This window comes from Anser cygnoides, chromosome 1 (genome assembly GCF_040182565.1).
Source record: "Anser cygnoides isolate HZ-2024a breed goose chromosome 1, Taihu_goose_T2T_genome, whole genome shotgun sequence".
Classification (NCBI taxonomy): domain Eukaryota; kingdom Metazoa; phylum Chordata; class Aves; order Anseriformes; family Anatidae; genus Anser; species Anser cygnoides.
In genome coordinates, this window is record NC_089873.1 from 157,205,696 (window position 1) to 157,222,010 (window position 16,315).

A 16,315-nucleotide genomic window follows, 5' to 3' on the forward strand; every position below is an offset into this window, starting at 1 on the left:
CCCTGGCGCAACTTTAGCCCATTCCCCCTCATCCTGTCACCAGGCACGTAGGAGAACAGACCAACCCCCACCTCTCTACAGCCTCCTTTAAGGTACCTATAGAGAGCGATGAGGTCTCGCCTGAGCCTCCTCTTCTCCAGGCTGAACAATCCCAGCTCCCTCAGCCGCTCCTCATAAGACTTGTTCTCCAGACCCCTCACCAGCCTCGTCGCCCTTCTCTGGACTCTCTCGAGCACCTCCATGTCCTTCTTGTAGCGAGGGGCCAAAACTGAACACAGTACTCGAGGTGTGGCCTCACCGCTCTGCCCCTGTTCCCTGCCTTGTGTTGGTGTTAATGTGTGATGTGTGACCCCATGGTGAGCCTGTTCACAGGGATAAAGCAATGAATCCCTTTTTGTGTGAAGCGTTTTCTGACAGCCAAGTCCCGTGAACAACCCATCTGCAAGGTTAGGCCAGAAGAAGCAGCAGCAGAAGGGGGGTGACAGACATGGATAGCTGACAGGGCGCAGGGGAGCTGGGACATTTGGTGGCAATTAGCTGTCAGGTGAACTTAGCTGTAACATCAGTCTGTGCTCTTATTTAAGTGTCTCAGTGCCTAAACATAGAACAAACTACCTTTAATATGAGGAATGCTATTTTGTAGAAATACCATGCCCTTGAGGTATATGTGGCCATGCTTTTTGCTTGCATTACTGCTTTTCTTTAGGGTCTGTGACATCTTACAGTACTGCTTTAATATATAATAATTGGGTATTAATTTAAAAACTTAGATTTTTTTCTAACATTACTCATAGGCTCTTACAATATTTTGTTTTGAAAACCTTGGCATGGGTGGAAGCCCCCTTGCTCTCTTGTGAATACAGAAACACAACATCAAGAGGTCTCAAGAGGGGCTGTGGAGGGCTGTGTGGAAAATCTTATTTAGTTTTCTAAGTACTGTTTTTCGAAGTAATATCGATTTTTCAGATCAATTTATTAAAAGATAGTTTTTCATCCTACAAACCTTGCATTAACAAAATGCATTGGCTGCCACAAGCTAGTGGAGTTCTCCCGACCTTAGCTCCAGTTCTGTACCTGAACCGTGCGTGCACTCAAGGCCAGGAAAGCATATTCATGGTAAAATGCTGATGGGTGGGGTGGAGAAAAAAGAAAAGATCCCTGTTGCTGCCACCTCGTGGGGATGGATAACAGCAGCAACAACAGTAGTATGCGGGGCGGCACGGCGCACACAAGTTTGGGTTCTTGCAGTGTGACTCTGATTTCGTACAGAGAGGTGGCAGCTGTGATGGATGTGTGCCATTGGGCTCTGAGGACCTTCCTGCTTCACCGAGCATTTCTCCTGGCCTGAGGAGGAGGAGGCTCGTGTGTGTTAGCCCAGCTGTCACAGGTGTGGATGGATACTGCACCCATGTCTCTCCCAGATCATTTGAAACAGCTAGTTGCAAGCTTCCCCTTTCGGCAGTCCCAGAGCTGGGTCACAGGGCAGCTTCCTTGCAGGGACAGGTGCCAGCCTTTTCAGCCTCCTGCACTTCAGAAGGTGCCTGGAGATTTTAAGCAGCCTACCAGTAGTACGGAGGGGCACTAGATTTTCTCTATTGTGCTCTTCTGCTGAATTTTAGGGCTGGGCTTTAGTGTGGTTGTTTAACAGAAATACTAGCAATATCCAGCTCTTTTTTTTTTTTTTTTTAAATGCTAGTGTTTTACTGTTTGCATTTTAGTGTCAGGCACGCTTAGGGCAGCCTCAGATGCATGTAAGGGCAGATCCTGTTACAAGGGATTTTTGCTTTAATGACAGGGAGCTGCACCAGACCCTTAGCTATGTGGTTTAGAATAGCTGTTAAAGACATGAGGATCCTTTCTTTTCATAAGAAGTAGAGGGGATGAGGAGGGGGTGCCACTGTGTGTGTCAATGACCAGCTGCATGGAGCTCCACCTGGGGATGAAGAGCTGACAGAGTTTATGGGTCAGGATTAAAGAGAAGGCAGGGACAGGTGACATTATAGGGGGGGTCTGCTACAGGAAGACTGAACAAGTGAGATCCTGTACAGGCTGATAGGAGCAGCCTCATGTTCTCATAAGCTCTGATCCTCATAGAGGAGGACTTCAACCACCCCGATATCTGTTGGAGGGACAACCCAGCAGGGCATAAGCAATGCAGAAGGTTCCTGGAGTGTGTCAATGTTAACTTCTTTCTCCAAGTGATTGAGGAGCAAATGAGGGCAGGTGCTCTGCTGGACCTCATTCTATCCAACAAGGAGGGGCTGGTGGGGAATGTGGAGCTCAAGGGCAGCCTTGGCAGCAGTGACCATGAAATGGTGGAGTTCAAGGTCCTTACGGCATTGAGGAGGGTGCACAGCAAGCTCACTACCCTGAACTACAGGAGAGCAGACTTTGGCCTCCTCAGGGATCTGCTTGGTAGAGTACTGTGGGATAAAGCCCTGGGGGGAAGAAGGGCTCAGGAAAGCTGGGTAATGTTCATGGGTTACCTCCTCCAAGCTCAAGAGCGATGCATCCCAACAAAAAGGAAGTCAGGAAGAAACACTAGGAGGCCGCATGGATGAACAAGGAGCTCCTGGCCAAAGTCAAACACAAAAAGGAAGCCAACAGAGGGTGGAAGCAAGGACAGGTAGCCAGTGAGGAATACAGAGAAATTGTCCAGGCAGTTAGGGATCAGGTTATGAAAGAAAGCTAAAGCCCTGTTAGAATTAAATCTGGCCAGAGACATCAAGGGCAAGAAGAAAGGTTTCTATAGGTACATCACTGATAAAAGGAAGACTAGGGGAAATGTTGGCCCTCTCCTGAAGGAAATGGGAGATGTGGTTACCCAGGATATAGAGAAGGCTGAGGTATTCAACCACAACTTTGCCTCAGTCTTCACCAGCAAGTGCTCTAGCTACCCCGCCTAAGTTGCAGAAGGCAAAGGTAGGGACTGGAAGAATGATGAACCATGGAAGAATGATGAGTGCTTCTGCTACTGCCTGTAGGTTCCTCATTCCCTGAACGCAGTTTTGTCAATTACTTGTTTGGGCTTAAGGATCAATGCATTTCAGAGGTGTGTGTGAATTACTGAAGAGGCAAACTGTATGTCTGAAAATATGGTTGTCATATGGGTTGCTAATTTAGAGTCATTTATGTGCATTGTTCTCTGTTTCTAAAGAGTTATTTTGTTGATGTGTATTTAATACCGGTTAAGTGTGACTTTTTCTTAAATCCACAGAGTTTAGAAAGCCCAGCACTTCAGCAACTTTCATTTACTGTTAGACGAGGGGAATTGCTGGCTGTGATTGGTCCTGTAGGAGCTGGAAAAGTAAGTCTTGATGTTTACTCCATTCTGTGGGGATTTTGAGTCTCTTAAACATGTCTAAAAACTTGAAAATGTGAAGTTGTTTTTTTTTTTGTGTATAATGATACACTTTACATGGAGGTACTGTCATTCAAGGAAGGCAGATGACCTGTGAGTGGGGAGGAGATGGTTCAAAGTTAAGCAGTACTGTGTGCCTTACTTCTAAGACTGCACGTAAAGGGTACTAGTGCATTTATACAATTAGAGTAGCCTGAGTGACAGGGTGAAGTAGGCCATCATGCCAATAAACACTTCTCAGTCTCCGTGGTGTCTTCAATGCAATCAGACTTTACATTTTTTATTTTTGAATCTTTTCCAGTCTTCACTCTTAAGTGCTGTGCTTGGTGAGCTGCCTAAAGACAAAGGTTTGATAAATGTTGCTGGAAGAATTGCTTATGTTTCTCAGCAGCCTTGGGTGTTTTCTGGTACAGTAAGAAGTAATATACTGTTTGACAAGGAATACGAGAAAGAAAAATACGAAAAAGTTTTGAAAGTCTGTGCTCTTAAAAAGGTATGCTTTTTCTCTTTGTGTGTTTTATTTTCACAATCTTTATTGTTTTCTTCGTGTTATTTCAGTCTAGTGGTATGTGCTTTAAGATATAATACATAGAATGGATTTTTATTAGTATAATGGGAAATATATTTCTGTTAAGTGATAGGATTTGTGCATCATTTTGACATTCACATGTAAGGACATTCTTGTAATTCCTAAAACTTTCACTAGAGGGGGATGTAGTTTATGTGAAGCTCCGACAAATTTGGAAAAAGCTATTCCCAATTATTTAATTTCATAATCATGTTTAGCCCCATTCATTGATGTTATGGTAGATACATGTGTAGACTTAACAAAATGTGGAAAAACAAATGATGAAGCTAGCACTATTTGTGACTTTCATTTTGTAAATATCCTTTATGCTTTTTTAAAAAATCATGTATATCATGTACTATGCATTGCTAAGGGCTATAACCTTAGTGCTATGTATTGGAGAACTTGCTGAGCCCAAGTAGGTTTATGAAAAAATATTTTTGAAAGGTCTGTGTGTAAAGGAGTTTGTGACATGAGATATAGAAGAGGATTAAGCCAGATTTGTCAAGAAACAGACATTTTGCTTGGCAGCTAAAAAGGTTTTATGCAGCATGTTATAATATTCCTGTCAGCAGCAACACAGGTGAAAAGCAGATGGTTACTGTGATGAATTTCTTTTGCAAGGTTTTTACACATAGTAGGTAGAGTTTTAATATCTTCTACTGATATTTGGTCATAGACTGTTGTCTAAACTTAAGGTTTTAGTGACTTTAACAGACAGCAAACTGCATTTAAAAAAAAACTTCATACTTGATGGTAGATTTGCTTTCATAGTTTTGTTTCAAATATATGTATGTTATAGAAGTTGTGGATATGTTTTGCAGCTCAGTATAAAACTTATGTATTTCCTGAAGAGGACATATAGTAGTATAACATGGAACGCTGTATAATTTTGTTCTCTAACTCATAGTCCCGAGCCCCATAAATTAATCAGTTTTGTGTAATGAATGGTGTGGTTATTTCTCTTGGATACAGTGTAATGAGAATAAAACTAATGTAATTCTTAGGGACATTGGCCAGTGGAAAATAATCTACTGATAGAAGTTACTTCAGTTTTATTGTGAAAGCTCATTTTGTTACAACAGTAAATGAGTTATTTTTACTATACTTAATAATTTTTATTTTAGCGTGGTCTGAATCACCACCAGATATTCAGCATAACACTAAGAATAGTAGCGCACTTTCCTTTGGCAAACCTGTTGAAAAAGTGAACTTTAAGATCTCACCTATTTTTCCCACTTTCTTATTTATCTTTTGCTGAAGGTACAAAGTCATAAATTAACTGTGGATATTTCATCCCATATGAGTTCTTGTATTGTAATGTGAGGTGATACCTTAAACAGTACTATTTAAATAAGAAAATGTTACGTTGAACCAGGTTTGTTTCAGGATAAAACGATTTAAAAATGCTTGCTGCCTGTTCTTTTTGTTCACAGGACTTGGAATTACTAGCAAATGGTGACCTAACAGTCATAGGAGATCGTGGAGCTACGCTGAGTGGGGGACAGAAGGCCCGTGTAAATCTGGCCAGGCTAGTATTTTTGTTGTTCCTAAAATGTACAAGTTGACAGACTTTGACTGAAGTAAATGAGTTTAAGACCTTGTGATGCTGACTTTTCTTTAAACCTTGTAGAGCTGTGTATCAAGATGCAGACATCTATCTTTTGGACGATCCACTGAGTGCAGTAGATGCTGAAGTTGGAAGACATTTATTTGAAAAGTATGTTGTTGCTTTATTTTTGTTTATAATACCATTGCTATCTTTCAGTTTGTAATAGAAGAACTTGAGAAAGCATTTTTGAGTAGATGGTTCTCTTCACAAAACTTTTAACGCATTCCCTTTGTGTTTATTTTTCTTCTCTCTTATATATTTGGAAGAGGTACGATTTTTTTCTGTGTGACTGTTATTTTATTATTATTAAAAGTCTAGTAAAGCTCTGTTTTGAAGATATTAGAAATAGAATTATTCCTAAGGGAATACGTGCTGTTTTCTTGAAGAAAAAAAAAGTCATATTTTGTACATCAATAATGGGTTTTATGAATATTTGTACCAAGTAAAGAACACTGTAGAGCAGTATTTTCAATCACTTCTTAGTTTGCTGCAGCTTTATTTGTGTAGTGGTAAGCACTTCAAGTAGCTGAAAAAAAGGCCAGAACTCTCTTAGATTCCTGAGTGATTTTTCATTTCAGTTCTTGACTGGTTGAAATTTCTCTTAAGTAAAACAGGGAAATATGGCCTGCAGACTAGACTGTGAAGAGCAGAAATAGAGGAAAAGAGAATGCATAAGCTTACCATAGATGAGAGAGAGATTAGACCTTTCCCCATTTCTGAAGAAATAGGACAGCGTTCATTAAAAATCAGGTTCCCTTCTCAATAAATTTACTCTTCTCCGTCTCTTCTTTCAAACTGACTAATCTACAGCACATTGATAGTACAAGAATAATCCAGTTATTCCCAGCCAGTGTTTTGTCCTTGCTTCTTCATAGCCTACTCCTCTCTATCAAAAGGTATGATCTAGAATTTATTAAAAGTGGAAGGAAAAACTTCCATTGATCGAATTCACAGGGCTTTGGTTGAAACCTTAAATGAAAGCATTTTCTGGAGCATACTTACCTTCATTGAATTCCACACTCCTACTACATAAATTAATTTACTTTTACTGTTGTACCCCACTCCCCACCCCTAGACAATCATAAAAACTTGTCTTGAAGATGTGGTTGTAGAATTTGCATTGACCATCGTGGCGTGCATGTTCTTTTATTCCCCAGCAGGGAAGCTTTTAGAATCTAAATTTGAAAATTGTGTGTGCAGTTGATATTGGCAGTTTCAAATCTCAAGTTCTCTTGAAAACCCCATGAACATTTTCTTTTACCATTACATTCAAATGGCTACTGTTTCTTTCCATGAGCTTGTATGGAGTTAATCTTGTGATGCATAGGCTTTATGTTCATTGTTCTATGCGTGTTCATTTTCACCTGCCACAACTGATACGTGGCCATCATTATTTATGTAGTTTGTATACTTTGTCAAATTCCTTTAGTGCCTGTTGAAGCTATCTGAGCTTTAGCTGCTGCTTCTCTGTTTTTGTGCAGCATCACTTGACAGCTTCAGCGTCTGAATGTGTCTGTGCAGTGCTCTGAAAGTGAGCGTGCCTAGGCTGTCAGTCTGTCTCTCCCTTAGATCTGAGGGTTTATTCACTAACAGGGAAACACAAAAGTACAGTAGTGCAAAGGAGGTTGTGTTGCCTCTTGTATTTTTTTCTGTTTTATGTGAGCTGTGACACTGGGAGTCTAGTCTATCTTGCTGCAGAGCTGCACGTCTGGATTTTTGTATGTGCAAGAGCGTAAAGGAGCTAGAGGCCATTGCTCTGTTTGCATAATGTAGGTTTTCCTGGTAACTCTGTGGAGGTGAGAATAAATAAGGAGATGAATTTGTAACTTGGAAAACTGGCTAGGATTCTTCCTAGCAGCATGTGTTTTCATTGCTTCTTCCTCAGCTCTAGATCAGCTTGACCTATACAGATAAAGTACAATAAAAGCATTTTGTGGGGTAAACAGACTGTGTGAAGTAGTAGTGGCAAGGAAAACTGAAATGCCTCCCCTGATCAAGGTGTTAAAGGAGGTTGTCTTCTGAGGCTTGCATGGCAGCTGTAAAAGGTGCTGGGTTAGTGGGGAGAATCTTATGTTTGGTAGCTTGCCTTGAATAACAAGAGTGGGCTTGTTCCTTAGTGCTTCCTCAGTAGTGCTAGAAATCTGCAGAAGAGAACGCTTGGGCAAGAATGATTTCTTAGAACATCACGCTGAGGAATGTCTGAGACCACTTCATAAAAACTGCCCCCAGGAATCCAAACCGCAAGGCGTAAAACAATGGACAAGATGGAAGAAATAGGGGGTTATTTAATGAGAATCTGAAATGGATATTGTTCAGTTCACTTGCTCTTTTTTTTTTCTGTTCTTTGTAATTTTATATTAATGCTTAATTTTTATTTTTTTTTTTAGAAGCGCTTAGCCTATTTGCTTGCATTTAAAGATAGGTATGTTCTAGCAATTCCCTGAAGCTACGGTCTGTGGAGGGCTGGTTCGTTATGTTTGCTGCTTCTCTCTGTTCTGTTCAGCTACTGCAGTAAACAGTTTAAAAAAGATAAATTCTTTTCAAATGAGGAAGAATGAGAGTAACACAGCTCCGATGGGAAAATAGTCCATGGTATTATTAATGAGGGACTGGGTCTCTTACAAATTTATCCATAATGGAGACAAGTTGTTCGATGGATGGCAGAAGAGATGAAGCTAGTTTTCCAATGAATTTCTCTCTGCTGCTCAGATTCCTCGAGGCATAATAAAGTATAAACTGGAGATTCCCTATTTTTCCCTATTTGTGTCCTCTTTTCCTGTGAGTTCTCTGATAGTTAACACTAGATGTGGGTCAGCCTTCTCACAAAGGAGGGCACCAGTATAGTTCTATGTTTTTGTTTATCTGTGTGTATACACATATATACATAAATATGTATATATACACATGCATATAGTATATTTTCATTAGCTTTTAGGGAATGTGACATTTTGAGACCTTCAGCTTTTCCACCAGGTTTGAAATGAGAGACACATATTACAGATACTGTGGCACATTTCCTTGTATGACAAAATTTGGAATAGCCTGTGGCGCTCTTAAGAAAGTCAATCAGTCGTGCTTGGACCCCAAGAAATTTCCTGCTCTCCCCGTGCATCTTTGTAAACATATTTCTATAGATTGTATGGTTTCAGATCACCTTTGGACAGAAATTATGTCCTGCTGACATTAAAAAGGTGTTTTTAAGAGTGAGATTTTTATTTCACCACTGTGTTGAGACAGATGCTCTTCTCCAGGTGTTGTTCTTTCCTCATATCTTTTCTAGTGACAGGAGGTGTGTGCCCAGTCCCAGTTGATGATCAACCTGATTTCTTTCAGTTTCTCCTTTGCACCTGTGGGACTTGACAGCTGCAGGACAGTTTGGGAATCTGGAAATCAGACCTAAAATTGTGATCAAGTTTGGGAATAGCATGCACAGGTGTATCAGTCCTACTATCAAAGGGAGTTTTGCACAAATTGTTTTGAATGTGTGGTCAAGCTGATTTGACCCTACACTCAAAAGTCTTTTCTCTCTCAATTTTGCCTCTAGAACTAGGCAGTAACTGCATCTATCAGAGTAATAATGATGAAGCAATTGAACTTTAGCACTTACTCAGATGGAGCATGTTGGTACCAGGGGATGATAGCCTCCAGTAGGAACTCAAAGGTCGTGTGACATGTAACTGAGCAGTGGATCACTGAATAATCGTGTGTTGAGGCTGACTCGAGAGTCACCTGGCAACTTGGCCAGGTGTTCGGAAAGATAAAGTCTCGTCTTCGCCATCTGAGATAACTGAGAGTTCCTCTACAAGAGAGGGAAGGGAGCAGGCATGATTTGTAGCACAGGTGTCCTTTGTAATTGCAAAAAAAGGTGAGGAATAAGTGATCTGATGGCAAAGGAGAGCAGGAAATTCCATCATGTAAAGTGCATGGATAAGATGTCCTGAATTCCTTAGTGCATTCTTACCTCAGACCCAGAAGTGCTTGAGGGGAGGAGGAAAATGAAGTAGGGAAAATGAGTTAAAGGATTTATTATTTTTTTCAATTACATGTACAGATCTGAATATTTACTCAGTCTCTTTAAAGCAATTTAATTTTTGGAACGCTTAGGAGTGTGCAAATGCTTCTAGTCTCACCTCCCTCAAAGGGGGCTATACTTTAAATTTCCTGTAATGTTGGAGCTTTGAGGGAAAAGAGCTACTATGGTGGTGCAGACCTCCAGAGCAAGTTGAATACATCAGTTCTGTAAAACTAGCGGGCAGAAGCTAGAAAGTCATTGCTGTAGAGGGATTACTGGCAGAGTCATTGTGTCGGAGGAACAACAACCCTGGCAGGTACTTAGTGATGTGTTTAAAGGCATATACATGTTACATGCTTTGTCCATTGACACCAAATATACAAGGGAGCTGTTGGGTAAATATGAGGATTTTCCTCAGCTCCCTTTTACATAGAATCTCTTGAAATTGAAGATTTCTCAAGGATATCTGTAAGAGTTCCCACTTTGATTTACACTTGGTCCATGCTCATCATGCCTCCGATATAAGAGCAGTGATTACAACCCTAACGTAGTACTGGGCAAACTTGAATGTAGCTCTTTTCTGTGTTACGGGTGTTGTTCTTAAAAGTGCGTTAGTTATAACTTTACACGTAGGTGATAAAATAGGAATTCCTTGGACTTCATTGTGTTTATTGCAGATTATATGCTTAAAAGGTATGAATATGTCACAGTGATGTTGCTTGTTTTCTTCATAAAAAGAAAAGCATAACTGTGACCACTGTACATTGTGTGTTTTCCGAAAACTGTAAAGCTTTACTTTTTTTCTCATATAAATGTGTTCGGTTGGTTTTTAGTCACACAATATAAAAGCCAAAATAAAATAAATTAAAAAACCAAACCACTTAGAGAACCCCAGTGCAGTTGTGCGCTTTAGTGGTCGGTGGGCGTAGATGTAGAAGAGTGTTACGAATACCAAAATAGAAGTGGTCTCAAGAGGGTGCTGTACAAATTCATGCAGGACGTTCATGAAGAGCTACTTAAACACAAAGATCTCTGCCTCAGAAAATCCCTAACGTATGGCCTCTGTAAGCTGGGAGTGTGTACGAAAGAAAGCATCATTGTACATTTGCTTATATATTTCAGCCAGCCATTCACTGCTGCCCGGTGTCTGGGGCGGGAGAATGGGTCTTAGGGACCATTATTTTGTGTCAGTACAGTTGTCCTTATGCGTCATCCCAACGGAGGCTGGGGCTTGTCATCGGATGGAAATAAATGTTTAGCAAGATAAGCGTAGGAATAGAAACAGCGTAGTATAAGTAGATGTGGGGTTTGTGTCTTTGGCAAATATATCGCTTTTTTTTTTGTTCCGAAGCTCTGTAAATTTCAAAACGTACAAAAACTGTTGGGGGATTGTTTTTCCTAAACTTTTTAAATTTGAAGGGAAATGAGAGGAAAGCAAATGAAGTAAACAAATTAATATAACAAAGGCTTTACGCCTGTGAGCACTTCTGCATGTGCTTTTATTTCATTTCAGCGGTTATTTCCACTGAAACCAATACAAGTATTAACTAGAATAAAGTTAAACTTGCATGTCAACTTCCCAAAAGGAGAGGCAAGAAGAATAGTGAGGAAGAAAGTGTAATTATTAAAGAAGAAACACTTTGCAGAGGTGAAAGAAAGCTGGTTCTTAGAGATAAAAACTTAAAAAAGATTAAAGAACAACTTGTCTCGAAGAAAGAAAAACCTCATACGGAAGGAAGAACAAACGAAGATTCATAGGCACGAAGGTGCCAAGATGCTGCCTCTACCTAGAGGAGCAATTGTGCTGTTGTAGGCACCTTCCTGAGCAAGTGTTGTCTGCCACATGCCCTGCATTATCACAGCTCAAGCTATTTTTTTTTAATTATATAGTTGTTTTCTGTCAAAGTGTAGTGGGTTTTTAAATGGGCGATATCCTGTTAACTTAGCTTTGTTAACTTAAAATATTGTTTTTTTATGTCAAATTGGAAGCGTGTGATTTTTAGAGAGATCTGTCCTGAGTCCGTCCTCAGCTCTTTGGATGATGATGGTGGTCACTGATGCTACATTTTGCAGGTGTTGGAAAACTGGGCAATGCTTGAGGCAGTTCTGGAGACAGACGGGGATTTGGGAAGTCTTGATTAAAGGGTGTGAGTTCACAGATGCACACAGAAGGGATAAGTGCAAAGTATGGCTCTGTGAACAATAGGCAGGGATCAACTGTGTAGCAGTCTTGTGGAAAAGGAGATGCACATTATGGAAGGTCACAAATCCAGTATGAGTCAGCAAGTCATGCTCTTGTCAAAGGAACTGTGCCCTGGGATTTATGACCAGTAATGTTTCTGGCAGAACAGGTAAAGTAAAATAATCTTCCTGTTATGTTTTGTATCTGCAAGGTTTCAACTGGAATAATGTATTTGATTTTGTGCACTTCGAAAAAAACATAGACCAGCTTCACACTCCAATGTAGCCCATCAAGAAGATTGAGATGTCAAAGGAAAAAAAGAGAAAACTGTTTCTTACTTGAAATATATATATCTATGTTGGTTTTGTTTGTTTTGTTGTTGTTTTGTTTTTGTCTGGAAAAAAAGCTGTCTGAAAGAGAAACTGAAGACTTCATGTATAAAGAGACTATACACAGAGGAAAAACGGTTTATTGGGAAGTGGTGGATTTAAATTACACCAAACCTGGATTTTAGAGAAAAGATCGGTGGTGGGAAAGGTAGTTTGCCACTGGAATACATTGTCAAGGATGCTGAAATTTCTGATGTTGAGTTTAAAACAGATAAACATGCAAAACGGCCCATCCGGGATATGTCAGGAAAGTTTAATAAGTTGATTCTTACTTGGAGTAGAAGCTGAAACTTCTGTAGTTCTTTCATCCCCCTTTTCCTTGTACTGGAAAGGCTAAAGAACGTTTGGGTCTTCACTGTCTGCACCTCTCCTGGCTGCATGTGCACGTGTGTGTGTGTGTGTGCATTTAATGATCTGACGACGTGATGGCATTTTGTGCGGTAATCCGTTCTGCTGTAATACACTGAAGTTACTCCCAGTCTAACTAAAAGATGATGGCCCTCAGGAGAGTAATGGAGTAGAAACACAATGAAGAGGAGCTTTGAGGGTTTGTAAGCATCAGGTAAAATGATAGAGGCGTTTTGGGGCATAAATGAGACACTGGTTAACCTAGAATTGGTTGCTTTTGATGATGGTTGTTGTTCTGTACACAGCAGTATTTCTAAAAGTAGATAGAATGAGACTGAGCCCTAGTGAACCAGTTCAAACCACAATCACTTATGGGCTATTTTGGATTTTTTGTGTTTCGTTTCTGTGACAATACCAAGTTTTCACAAATACAAATCCAGTGAGCTGTGAATTTTGTTCTGGGCCTTTTATCCCATTTGGCTATAGCGCACTTCTCTTTGAACCCTGACTTCAGTCTTCTGTGGCAGCAGTGGCACCCTATAAAATTAATGCTCACTGTACGTTGCAAAAGACAGAATATATATATTTAAAAATTTAGAACATAAAGCTCAAAAATAGCCTGATGTGTTGAAACAGACATTAAGTGTATACTTACTATTTTACTAGTTTTGCAGCTTCAGTGCTTCCTGATGATACTGTATTTTAAATGGCAAAATTTTCTAGTGAGCTGTCTGAGCAGTGAGTTGTTTAACTGAGTAATAGATCGAGGTATATGCTCTTTGTTGTGATTTTTCCTCCCTGTGCTCATGCCAGTGAATTGTGACAACAATTTTTCCACTCATCTGTTATCAACAAACTCTTCAGCTAGTTTCTTTCTACCCAGATAGACATCAAATCGAGAGTTGTTGTTGTTGTGTGGGGTTTTTTTTAATTCTCATTTGAGTGATCTGATATATCTGCGGAAATTTATTTTTCCACAGAGGTCATTTTTTGCCTTCTCTCCTGAGATCAAGTCCATGCTGGATGCTGTGCTGACGGCTCTTGACAATGCTAATTGCTGAGATAATCCACTTTTTTCCTTTATCTGTTTTTCAAATGCTAACTTAAAGTACAATGGGCTCACCATGACTCAGGATCAAGTTTTAAAGGTTTTCAGCCCTGAGATTTTATAGAGCTCTAGTGTGTCCCAGTAAGGTGTTAGACATACATCTGGCACACAGAAATTCAGTGATGAAAGTAGGATCTGGGCTGTAGATAATCCCACTAGTAGATACTTTCTACCTATCCTGTAGTTAGTAAGGGAAAGCTAGGTCTCTTGACAGTGAATATCTGATATATTCAGCATTCCTACTAGGTGACTAAATATCCTGCAGCATCTCTGATGTTTGCCCAGTCCTCTGGAAAGGCTGTGTTGAAGACTATGTTTTGTTGCATGCCTTAAGCTGGTGCTCCAGTTCCCAGGTGGCTCCTTTCAGGGACTGCTGAAAGGGTAGGCAGTCTCCACACCCAAAATAATACTCCCACAAAGAGTTTGGTGTATAAATAGTTGCAGCTGCTCGAATAGCTATGCTGCTGCAAATACCTGGTCTCGATCAATTGTTACACCTTGATCATTTAAGAATGGCATCACTGGTTTGTGGTTACTTCTTGAAAGCTGCACAGGAGGCAGATAACTCGCTCAGTAAGAGCGTTGGTTTTAACTGTTACTGCACGGTTTATTTGGGACTGTGTAATACATCTTCTGCCTGTAATTATTCTGATTAATACTAGCATTAACCGTGTTATAATACATGGTTATAAACAGTCATTGTCCGAGTGATAAATAGATGTAAAGAGCTGTATGTAGGGAGTTCACCAGGTACACGGCTGGAATTTAAGAGAGGCAGTGTGCAATATGGTATCATTGCTATTCAGCTGCTGTTCTTTTTCTGCCTTACTCCCAATATTGCTTATTTGCATTTCTTTATTGAATTTTTACTATTAGATTGCACTGGTTTTGGTTGTGGTTTTTGGGGGGGAGTGAGGAGATAAAATTGGTGTATGGTTTGTTTTCCTTTCTTTTCTTTTGTGCTGAGTGCCACCCTCCTGTGTCATGGTAGCAGAAAATGACTCCAATAGGAGTGGGTCCTTGAAGGGAAGCATGGTGCCAAGGCCCACATGCAGGTCAGAAGGTTCTGCTTTGAACAGGCCATAATCGGGCCCTATGGGCTGCATTCCTGTTGGCAGCTGAATATGAGGTGTGCTCCTGCAATGCATCTTCCAGCTTGCTTTCGTCTAGGAGAAGTCCAGTTCATGTGTCCCAGTACCACTCATCAGTATGAACCGCAGCAGGTCGAGCTGAGACAACTGGGAGATGATCTTCAAAAACGTACACCAGGTCCAAACGGAAAGTGCTAATGCGTACACCTTCACTGACCCCCTCAGTTCTTGGCAGTATGAGTTTTGCGTGTTTTCCTAAGGAAGCGAGTGGCTGAGAAGCAGGAACCCTCTCAAAAGGTTGGGAAGTGTTGGGTGTTCACTTGTGTCGGTGCTGCCCCCCTTCCCTGTTGCATACAAAGAGCAGCAGGCTTGCAGAGTTTTGCACATCTAAACTGCTGTTCCACTGCTATGATCCATTTTTATTATTTTTTGGCTCTGGTTGGCCTTTCAAGGACCTCCTGAAAAACACCTAAACACCAGGTGTCTTTTCTAGAGGGGGCCGAACTGCACTTACTGACTGGTTCTGTTGTTCCCAGTCCCTTTACTTCTCTCTCTAAATCCCAAACTCCTAGGGAAGCCCTGAGGGTGCAGAGTGATGGGTGGTGGGCAGGTAAGGCAGTAGAGGGTAGGCCCTGCTTTCACGTGAAAAGGTCAGAGACGTTTGAAGGATCTCACTCCTCCCCATCAATATGTACTTGAGTGCAGCTCAGAGAGGTAGACCTGTCTGCTTCTCCAGCCCTCTCAGTAACTTGCTCTAACAGCTGCTCTGAAAGCTCATCTCACTGAAGTGACTTTTATTGGCGGTATTTTTCCGTAGTTGTCCACAGGATGTTGCCCTCCTTTCTGTTAGTTTCGTTCTTGTTAAATACCCTCTTTGTAATCAACTTATGGTATGTATATTTGTTAGGAGGATGTTGAATACAATTTTAACGAAACGTCCTTAAGGTATTTCCTTTTCTTTCACCCCAAAACAGAAATACGAATTTTCTGTTTCCTACAATTAAAATGTAAAAAGTTAAATAAGCAGCATGTTTTTTGAGCGTAATTTTGAGACATCCAATATGCATGGGTATTATTTTATATTTTATATTTAACACTGTATAATTGAGTAGAAGTTGCTAGGAACCATCCAAATATTTTTTGCCTTTTTATTTAAATATTTTTCCATCTCTTTGCAGATGTATTTGTCAGGCCTTACATCAGAAGATATCTGTTTTGGTGACTCACCAGTTGCAATATCTCCGTGCCGCAACTCAGATTCTAATCTTAAAAGATGTAAGTGATATCAGTGTCTATACTTTCACATCTCACATACTTTCTAATTATCTTTAATAATCTAAGAATGGAAAAAAGCATTTTTATTTCTTGTTTGTAAATTTTCTGTTTACTGATAAACATGTATATTTTTAAAGATTTAGAATTACTGATGAATTCTTTTTAGAATGCCTTCCTTGAAAAATCTGCTCCTGAATTTTATCATATATATGCACTTATACATATTAATTTCGTCTTGATATGTATATTATGTTGAGAGAGAATTACTTCTTTTGAGACAAAATTAACGCTTTGTTTTTCTTCTTGATTTTTTTTTAAACTTTTGTGTGAATAAAGAGCTCTTTTGTTTCTAAAACTAGTCCTCTTTTT

At 40.1% G+C, this 16,315-nt stretch overlaps 1 protein-coding gene across 3 annotated transcripts in view; it reads left to right on the forward strand.

Moving 5' to 3' along the window:
* The window catches only part of ABCC4 (ATP binding cassette subfamily C member 4 (PEL blood group)), a 154,870-nt gene that overhangs the window by 35,485 nt on the left and 103,070 nt on the right, over positions 1–16,315 (forward strand). For all 3 annotated transcript variants that reach the window (XM_066986856.1, XM_066986861.1, XM_066986848.1), the window contains 5 exons: positions 3,218–3,307; positions 3,663–3,854; positions 5,366–5,460; positions 5,563–5,649; positions 15,850–15,946. In XM_066986856.1, coding sequence (XP_066842957.1) covers positions 3,218–3,307; positions 3,663–3,854; positions 5,366–5,460; positions 5,563–5,649; positions 15,850–15,946 — 561 coding nt within the window. The remainder of the gene's footprint in view (positions 1–3,217; positions 3,308–3,662; positions 3,855–5,365; positions 5,461–5,562; positions 5,650–15,849; positions 15,947–16,315) is intronic.